At 37.3% G+C, this 10819-nt stretch overlaps 1 protein-coding gene across 3 annotated transcripts in view; it reads left to right on the top strand.

Moving 5' to 3' along the window:
* Ets65A (DNA-binding protein D-ETS-3) overlaps nucleotides 1-10122 on the top strand; it is a 39820-nt gene extending 29698 nt beyond the window's left edge. For all 3 annotated transcript variants that reach the window (XM_011316785.1, XM_011316784.1, XM_011316786.1), the window contains 3 exons: nucleotides 3151-3210; nucleotides 5216-5453; nucleotides 7058-10122. In XM_011316785.1, coding sequence (XP_011315087.1) covers nucleotides 3151-3210; nucleotides 5216-5453; nucleotides 7058-7391 — 632 coding nt within the window. In that variant the 3' untranslated portion in view covers nucleotides 7392-10122. The remainder of the gene's footprint in view (nucleotides 1-3150; nucleotides 3211-5215; nucleotides 5454-7057) is intronic.
* Nucleotides 10123-10819: the final 697 nt, after the last annotated feature.

Here is a 10819-nt window from a genome sequence, read left to right as displayed (position 1 = left end):
CAAAATTACCCCTTTCTGTTTGAGCTTTCTCTATACTACTGTTTATTTTCAAAATGATTGTTTTTACATCGTCCAAATATTTTCGAGAGATTGTCGCGCTACAACAACTTTAATATCCCTAGATAATCAGGGACTTGGTAATCATCAAGATTCCCAGATTATGCATTTTATTCAAATGATTATGATGATTACGATGATTATGATTTTACCCAATGACCGAAAGATGGTGGAGATTGTTGAAAGTTGTTCCGCATTGGAAATCACGAGTGACCGGTGTTGGGGCAATATGCATGAGGGGTTGGCTGGTTAACCTCGCGTGCTGCATTCCCACCGCATGGACTTGAGGAAGTCTGCAGGTCAAACGATAGATCAGGGGGTTTAGAGTGCGTGACCACCACTTGCCCTCAACCCTCTGTCTGCTTGTCTTTTCTATAAATCTCCCTAGCAATCGTACAGTGATTTTTACTCTCGGTTAATCGTTACGTACATTGAAGTAAACTGAGTAAATAAAATAACTAGTAATTTAATACCAACCTTACTCGTTCTGAAATGCGACGAATAATTCTCCTATGAACAGATAAACCCAAGTCTTTAATGAACTCAATTTCAATTGTTAATTAATATCTTCCAAATGAGGGGACATACGAAAATTTTGACATGTATCTTTTTTTTAGTCCACATATCGATCTGCAAAAAAGGGATCAATGAAAATTTTTCTGTCTCTCATAATTTCCGAGATATTCACTGATAACTGACTGATTCAATGACAAAATTCAATTCCGATTCAATTATTCAACGAAACCCCGAATTTTGTTTCGGGTTTTTAAAATGTAAAATTTCCAGGATTTCCGGACATTTTCCAACTTCATTGATAGTGAGTCTGATATGGGTCTTGAGGGGTTATTGCGCTCATTTCCCCCATTCCAATCAATCCCCCCCAAAAAAAACGATAGATCCCCCAAATTAGCCCCACAAATGACTCACAGAAAAATCCAGATGCCGATCAAGTGGCATGTGGTGTTAAACAATTGCATTCCCGGGATGATTGGTAGAAACCTGGGGGCAACCTAGAGGATCCGCAATCAGTCTCGCCCGAGGGCAACACCAGATCACTAGTCCGACGAAACAAGCATGACCCTTTAGTTTGAAAAACACCCACTGCATCCAAACACTCCAACCTCCATCATCAAAAAGCTTTTGACGTTGTTCCCCAACACTGGAGCCATTTTGAGACGCGTATCAGCGCATTCACAAGCAATTACCTATCCCAGGGGTAGGGGATAATCCCGTTACGTTCGCACCACACGTACACGAAACAACCCTCTAGTGGTCTTTATACATTTTTCTCCTTTTCTCGGATTTTTTTGACGTACGTAGCATTGAAAACCAAGGGAGGATCAAAGGATCCGCCATCCCGAGCTGTCGCACCACTCTTCAGACGCCCTCGTCCATAATACTTGCTACTCTGTCAAAAAGAAGACTAGAGAAAGAACCAAATAGGAGAGAAGAATAAAAATAAAGGGAAGGTGAATGGGAGTGAAAAAGAGCCAGTGAAAGTATTGCACATGAAAAGAGTGATTGGGGGGGTGGGAGTGGGTGGAAGGGGGTGGTTATCACCCTCTCGCCCATCCAGAGGCTCTCAGAACTACCAGCAACTTTTTCACAGTCGAATGTCCCGTATCGTGTCCCGTATTTGTTGTCAAACGTCAAATGGAAAATGGTGGAATCCTCTAGGAATATCTTGACATCAAAGATATCTGGCTATTTAATAACGTCAAACGATTTTTTTCTTTACGCTTTATCTTTCGGGAATGGTTTCATTGTGTCGGGGTTATTAGCTTTCAATGGTTGATCCAGTGAATGTACCAGTAATTGATAAAGTTATGATCGCTCGGGCTGATCATGATTACTTCAGTCGATTCTCCGACGGTCGAATCGAGACGCTTTGACCTCAAATGGGAAACACAACGGTGCGAAATTAAGGGCCATTGTGAGCCCCGAAACACATTTTCCCACTCTCTGCATCGTGACGGGCTGTACGTGACCAGAGAAATCCCCTGTCCCCTTGACCCATCGATTGATGAAATGAAAAAAAAAATTCAAAATTTGGGATTTGTCTGTTTGGGAATCGATCCTTGGGGCAATTGCTCCGATGAAATTCGATTCTGAGGGGCGGTGAGAAGGGTGGAACGTATATAGTAACCGAGAACTGATCGACGACGTGTTTGCCTACACGAAAATCCTCTCTAACCGATTCTAACGGTTCACTGATCTCACTTTATCTCTGGTACCCATCGTCACTCTGGACTCCATTCTGATTTCTATTGAGGCACAAACTAGCATTTTCAAAATCCTGTAACGATGGGCATGGCTTGTTTGACCTCTCGTCAAGGGGTACAATAAAATATAACCTGTATAAACACGGATTTGTAGTTTCTACTTTATCTTGGGGGGAGTATTCTGATGAAATGAAATTCAGAAAGTTCGAACGCAAAGTTTTTTCTAGTTATTTATCTTCTGTGAGTCTCTAGTTTCTTATTAAATTCATTATATCGATCCTATTGTTATTCAAGGTTATTTTAATTATTATCAATACAAATGTTGTTAATTAAATATGTTGAAACGAAGTTCTTTACTGAATTCGCACTAGTTTCCATAAAAAACAATAATTATTTACATGGAATAATGAAACACATTCATAAATTTAAATCACTGTTGAAATTGTCAAAAACGAATCAACTGTCATGACAAGTGGCTGTTAAGTTTATATTCTACAGAATTTTCAATTTATTTTATTGTTACACGTAGATGATGATTGTTCTTTTTATGAGAATTAGTGCAAATGTAATAAAGAATTTCGTATTAATAATTAATTAATGGTCCTGAAGAAGGCAACAATTGTTAAATCATTTTATAACCAACGAAATTAAAGCTGCGAATAAAGTTCAATTTTTATTTATTTATTTATATTAAGAGTATAAACACACGTGAAGTTCGCTCCAATAATATTGATTCCTCATTGGTCGACATAATTGGCAGCGGGAATTTTGAATGCTGCGCGCGTAGACCGCGCATTAAATCCCTCCTTAATCGACTCCAACAGGCATAAACTTTTTATTTTAAATTAATTTAATTGTTTATCAATTACAGGTTACGGGAGCGGTCTCTCCAAGTCCGCCCTGGACACCCATTCCCATCTCAGGCAGCCCGGTAAGTAAAATCCCAGTAATTTTTTACTGCTCAAGTAATGTGTTGTGACAGAAGAATAGAAGACTCCATTGATGCATGAAGTAAATTCACAACAGCTCGTCGATGGCTCGGAATTGACCCCCGCGATTATCCTGGTCGTTAACCACGCAACCCCAGTGGAAGGAAATACATATGGTACATATGTATTTCCTTGTATTGAACGAAATGTGTAAATGTATGAGTCCCGATGGAATTTACTGCAGCGATCCAAAAGAAAAATGGATATACGCAACTCCCCTCTGGAGTACGACTCCTCCCAGTTCGTATTATTACCTCGTAACTGAATTACAATTCCATCGGCAGTCGATCAACGCAGCTTGCAATACAATATTCTATATGTAAACAATTACTCCATTCAATTCGGGTAATTGAACGGCAGATGATACATTCATCCACTCATTTCAATATTTTAAACTGCCCCAATATGTTGCGTATTTATTATCATTTATGCGTATTTCGTATTTATTACAGGTTCGCCAATTGTTAATGAGATTAATTACTTAAAGATGTTAAGCCGGTATTTTGTTATTTTTTCTATTTTTCTGAGATTTATTGAAAACTATCCATCGGGTTGGGATATGAAAATATAGCGTTTGTCCGTTATATTATTATTTATTCTTTTATAAAGTTTCATCCCGATACACCAATTTTTATAACTTTTCAGTACAATTTATTGATTTCTTATTAAATTTTCGTGAAAAGTTACAACAATTAGTATCAGGATGAAACATTATGAAAGAGTCAATATTTTTATATATTTTCATATATTTTCATATCCCAATCCGATCGATAGTTTTCAATAAATCTCAAAAAAACAGAAAAAATAACAAAATACCAGCAAAACATCTTTAACTCCGAACAATTCGGAAACAATCGGCTAGTTTTTATTTGTTGTTCTCATCTGTACACGATTTTTCATGGGGTGCCATTACGATTCCTTCCAGGAATTCAGATACCATCGGCCTGGACACTCGGGTAAAAGGGCAAGAGTTATGACACGGTTTCCGTGACTTGCAGTCATTTTCAACCCCCGAAGAAATTGAGTCGAAGTATTTCCCAGAAGTACTCATACAAGGGAATTTCAAGTCCGCGCTTTTCAAATCGAAGATCTTTTTTTAATAGACCGATAGAAATGCAGTGGTAACGTCACAGAACTGAATATATTTTTTTCGAGATAAGAATTAGGGTAATGGGTACGTAATGTAGTGTTCATGAATTGCCACTGGGGTAAATTTTATTGTAAAATTTCCCTCCCCGTGGGACTGAGTGGAATTGATTGTAACATGATTGCGAGTACTTTCACTCGTTTTCGTTTCTCTGTTTCAATTGAAATTATTATGATCCAAACGAACTCCTCTAGTCCATTGTGGGGTTGCGATTATATCCTTTGTATGAAATACTGTGTAGAGCCCTCGATGACTGAGCGGTAGTAAGCGGTACTGATGACGCATTGTAAAGCTCTCAAGGGGGTGGAAGAAATGGGTGTGAGAGAAAAAAAAGGGCAAATAGATTGAGAAAAAAATGTAGTGAATTTTTTAAAAATTGGGTTGAGAGTAACAACTCAAATTAATTAATAGTCGGGTACGCATGTGATTGCGAGTGCTAAATATTCAATTAAATAAATTTATTTGGTACAACTAATTGAAAATTGAAGTTCGATTGTAAATTAATGAATAAATTGTAAAATAATGAATAAATTGTAATAAATAAATTAGAAATGAGAAAGTTTGATGTAATAGAATTAAACAATTCATTTTTCTGCTTTCGATTTTATATAATTATCATTGAGAGTATATTTATTTGTTTTTACTACATATTTGTTAAGAACCGATGAATTGAATTAATCAAATAGTTACTTCAAAAATATTGTCGATTGTTTTAAATTCTATTTAATATAAACAATCATTTCTGCTCGTGGATAGATGGGTTCACTACATTTTCCGAAATTTTCCATTTTTTTTTTCAGATCCATATCAGATGTTTGGCGCGACCAGCAGTAGACTCGCTAGTTCCGGATCTGGACAGATACAGCTTTGGCAATTTTTACTGGAATTATTGTCTGACTCGAGTAATGCTGCGTGCATTACGTGGGAGGGAACCAACGGTGAATTTAAGCTGACGGATCCAGACGAAGTGGCACGACGCTGGGGCGAAAGAAAATCCAAACCCAATATGAATTACGATAAATTGTCAAGGGCCTTAAGGTAAGTGCTCCAAGGTCATCCACAAATCATTATCAAATAATTACTGAATTCTTCGAAAAGAATTCTTCAAATTAATTTAATGAGAAAGTTCATGGATTTTAGATTTTTTGTGTTCGGAATAATAAATTAGTGACGGAATACCTGGAATTTCATACTGTTGTGATTTTTTAAGCGCAAAGCAGTTTTTACCACTCAATCCGTGACGTAGTGAACGGGTAAATGAAGAATTAAATGGAATGAATGAATATTCACTCCAAAATTCCCCGGGAATTCCGGGAATTTAATGAGACTTTTTGGATTTTTTAATCTTTCTTCAATGTTTGGGGAATTACTCGAGTAATTTTCTTTTCTATAAAATAAACCACATTCTTTCTTCATGGAACGGTAAACAGATCAGATATTTCATGAAATTAAAAATAATTACATAAATTATCACATAAAAATCAATATTCACAACCACATTAGAATTATAGAATTCAATAACAGGTTCTCCCGAATTTTCTTGACTTCCCACAAATCTCCAAGGACTTAAATTATAATATTAAAAATAATATAAATAATAAATTATAATATTACAAATCGAAAATTGCAGTTCCTCCAGATTGTCTAATCGAAAAAAGTCTCGAACATTCCGTAAAATTTGCATTTGCTCGAATTTGCTCGAACATTCCGTAAAATTTGCATTTGCTCGAAATTTCAAAAATGATAGACCGAACGAGGAGATGACTAAAGCAATTCTTTTTCGTCACAAGATATCTCCGGACTCATTTGAGAAATAAACTGTCGACAGACTACTCCGTGGACTGTTGGGGTGAATGAGGGTGGGATTCCAATCACAGAATACTACTACACCTTTTGGGAAAATTGTTTGACCGTATTCGATGAATGTGGGAGGTGGGGGTAGCCGGTTTGCCGGCTATTATTTTTCAATCAGTTTCCCCGATTGGATTACCCACCCGTCGTGCCTTCTATCAGTTTTGAGGCTCATTCGATCTCTGTCATCAACTCTCATTTCGTATTTCCCCTCATCACTTTTGGGTTGAGGTCATATATGGAATCGGATTTCGTGTATTGCTCTTTCTGATGGGTTTGAGTAACTAGAAGAGTAGAACATTTCTGCCATTTTGAGGTGAATAATCAATGACTGTCCACTGGATCCCATGGAAAGTCAATCACGGAATTATCTCGGCTCTCGATTTATTCATCGACAATTGTGAAATCAAATTCCACTATTTTTTCCACTAAAACAATGATAACAATTTCATGACGATTGATTAAATTCCTTTTTCATTAATTCGTTTAAACAATATCAAACACAATATAATAATTTTCTATGGCCATTACTCCAAGTAATTAACGAATTTAAATATTAATTGAAAATTAATTACGGTAAATATAACGATTTATAAAAATGGTCATAAACATTTGTTTTGATTATACCGGCAGAAGATCTTTAAACATTTTAAGGTATTATATATTATGAAATGTCAGGAGTAATTTCTAAACATTATAATTTTACAGATTAATAATCTGTGACAGAAGACTCTCTTTCACGTTGGGTGTGTGGTGATGTTGAATTAAAGGTTGAATAATTTGACTTTCAGGTACTACTACGACAAAAATATAATGACAAAGGTGCATGGCAAGAGGTACGCGTACAAATTCGACTTTCAGGGTCTTGCAGCAGCGACTCAACCAGCAGCAGCTGATCCAGCAGCTTACAAGTACCAGAGTGAGCTGTTCATGTCGGGTTATGGTCATGCCAAGCTCAATTTAATGCCACCACCAGCAGCATCAGTATCAGTATCAGTACCAGGTGGACTTTTTCAGTCAGCATCGAGTTACTGGTCAAGTCCTGGTGCAAATCTCTACGCGGGACACCACACAGCATCAGGACACGTGCCACCACATCTTGGCACTTATCCCCACTATGCATGACCCACCCCTGAGCATTGGGGCGCACTGGGAACACCACGTTGAGAATAAATTCAACATTCCATCTAGATACTCACACATACCATCAAGAAACAGTGAAAAATCATTGGGGATTTATGTCTTTTCTACCACTTTAATTACCAAGATATTTCAAAATATTTCCTCATCATCCACGGGGCACGGAAATTGGAACAAAATACACGGATACAACTGCTAGGAGTTTATTAATCCTTGTGTGTCCTCCCCGAGCAGTGCCATAATTGAATCGTGTGCCATATAAATCATTTAAAACATATTTAACACACAAATTTTGACTGTCTGTGTTTCCCAGAGTTTTATCACCAAAGACAATATCTCCAGAGATAAAAGTTCAATGGAATAACTCGAGTGATTTAAAATGTCCCGATCAATCACTCAGGGGGCATTTGTAAATAAATTATTATTATAATTGCTCCGGTGAATGGCCATTTTTTTTTCTGTTCTATTGAGCTTTATTCAATCGTTCTAATGATCATGAGTAATTATTTCATCGATTATAAATAATGTGTGTATTATAAACTCTGTTTTATTAAGTTATTTGTTGTGAATCACTGATATGTATGAAAGTAAATATCTACTGACTGAATGTTTGTGCATGGCTCTCGTAGGCAGTTTCCGGTTTCCTCAAAAGTCGAGAAAACATTCCTGGAGAATAGAAATAAAATGGGACAATAGCTGTTTGTTGTCTACCCTGAATTGTCACTGATTGTCCATCCATTATTGTACATCAAACGTCTGGTTGATAATCAGAGAGATTTCAGGTATTGTCCTACCGTCTTTTAGGACTTTCACTACTAATCCATCGTGGATTGTAATAATAAACAATTGTATATAATGAATGACGTGAATACGATCCTAAGTTAACCATTTGGATTTTTATAAAAATAACGAATTTCAATTGATTTTAGTCAGCGAATCGTGAAGGAATATATTAATACTCAGTTCTGATTGATCGATCATTGCAGGAACATTCGAATTATAAATAATGCGTGTATTATACGAGGTACTTTCAAATTAATTGTTATGTATTTATAGTGGAAAATTGAATGACAGAAATGGTGGGGGTGAGGTACGATGAGTTAATTGTACAATTAATTTGCTCAGCATTCGATGAATATTTGTATTATTTGAAGGATCTGGTGATTAATCGGAGAGGGGTATTATCTTTAATATTGTTATTTTGTTCTTGAATATTTTATTATCGTTTGAATTTGTAATAGTTCGGGGTATCACAGCTGAAAAATCTAAGTTTATTATTAAATGATAAGGTGCAAGGCAGATTTGTAAATATAATATCATCTGCCGTGTCCTTGATCCCCCTCACCCCAAGCATAATCAGATGAATAAATAATAAATCTAAAATTGTACCTCTGTCAACCAGCCCTAGACCTAAATACAGCGTAATGTATCATAATAAATGAAAATAAGATTTAATATCCTAAGAGCATTCAGAAGACATAAGATCGTAAAAATAGTGCCGTACGACAGATTAAATGTAGATAGAGTGTTTTCATGTGTAGTTTATGCGAACATAGGATGGGCATCTAGTCTTAACAATAAACATTAATTATGAGAAACGAACGAGATCGTCATCAACAGCAGAATTTAAACAAATGTTATTTTAATCAAGAGAGATTAGTGGTGGGTGAATCATAATTAATCGATAAATCGATATTTCTGCGAGAGTGAAGAAACTCTTGTGCACTGAGAGAAAAAATTTCTTTTCCCAAGAATATTTACTAACCACAAGAAAATATATTTGGCATTATGAAATCTTATAGCAGTATCTACACAGTGATTGCCAGATTTACTGGTGGGGAGAAAATAAAATGAATTTGACGGTAGAAATTTATTTTCTCAGTGTTGATAAATAAAAAAAAAACAAAAAAACCTTCAAGAAATCTTCTGGATAAAAAACGGTGAATACCATTGTTGTTTTCTGTGTTGTGCGCTTGTATTAAAGTCGCCATGTTTCTAATTAAACGAGCCGACGGGGTTGTATCAGTCGTCGGCAAAATCAATGTGCCCTCAGAGTGTGCGCGTGTGTGTACAATTGAAAAGCTCTCGTATACTTGTTTTATCTTCCTCAGTTACTTTACTAACTGGCGTTGAACAGGATTGGAGCGGGTGTACCGTAATAGTTGGTGATGGTATTGGGTGGAATATTCAGTGTTCGAAACCGCGGTTAGCGAAAAGAAAAAAAAAAGGGTGTGTAGGGATTGGGTGGGGGATGAAAAAAAGTGAAATTTTCAGGCTCTCCTCACCCTCGGTACGAGGGATGACAGTAACAGTAGTTGGATCATGGGATTGGATGTGAGGAGTGGGAGTGAGAGAGAAATAATGGATGAGGGGATTGAGGGGATTGAGGGGAAGAGGTCAGTCTCGTCGGCGGTTGGCGAATTGGGTTGGGTTGCCATGGAGAAGAGGTGGCACCAGGTTGGGAGGGATGAAGCGGCGGGTTGTTGTCGTGCATTCAGCAGGGCGGGACCCAGCGGGAAACCTCCATTCGGGAAATTCGCGGCCCCTGAGAAAGCTTTAAGCCATCCCAGTTACACTTGCCAACAAACCGTATACCAGGCTAATCGATTCTCCTACCAATCGGGACACGAGGGTGCTGTTCCTTCCGCCCTCTCTATCTCACCCCCTTTTTCTACCACCTCTTCTCCTCTTACTTCCCCCTCACTCTCCCCTCAGATACCCCTCACATACCCCTCACATACCCCTCACATACCCCTCACATACCCCTCACATACCCCTCATATACCCCTTACATACCCCTCATCCCTTTGCCACCCTCTCACTCAGTTTTACTCACCCTCCCTCAACCCAACCCCACAATTGCATACATCAAGCTGTTGGTGTACACTGTTAGAAATTACACTCGAAAAATTAAATGGAAAAAACATTTTTTGATTTTTGGGTTGTCATGTGAAATTTTGCGGGATTTCTTGGATTTCGGAGATGGCGCGGATTAGTCAGTTGATATGGGGGAATTTATAAAATCAGGTGTTGGAATGTTGAGTCCATTTTGAGGAATTATCGATTCGAATTCAGATGGGGTTTTACGAAATTTCTGTTAGGGTGGAGGGTGAGCTTTTGAGAGGAATTTTGGATTCTAGTTCGGATGAGATTTAAAGAAATTTCTGTCAGGGTTTAAGTTGAGATTTTTTTGTATGATTTTTGTTCTAATGGCTTGTGGCGTTGTGTTTGAGATTTTTGGGGATAATTTGAGGGGAAAATTCGGGGGAGGATTTGGTTTTTGTGGGGGTAAATGGGGCGGAGGAAAGGACAAATTTGGAAAATTACCCTGACAGGTGAAGAGAGGGCAGTAAAGTGGAATTGGGAATTTTCACTGTAAAAGAAGATCTTTTTTACTGAAGATTGCGTAATTT

This window comes from Fopius arisanus, unplaced genomic scaffold, assembly GCF_000806365.1.
Source record: "Fopius arisanus strain USDA-PBARC FA_bdor unplaced genomic scaffold, ASM80636v1 scaffold00009, whole genome shotgun sequence".
Classification (NCBI taxonomy): domain Eukaryota; kingdom Metazoa; phylum Arthropoda; class Insecta; order Hymenoptera; family Braconidae; genus Fopius; species Fopius arisanus.
This window is presented reverse-complemented; position numbering and strand designations above follow the sequence as displayed.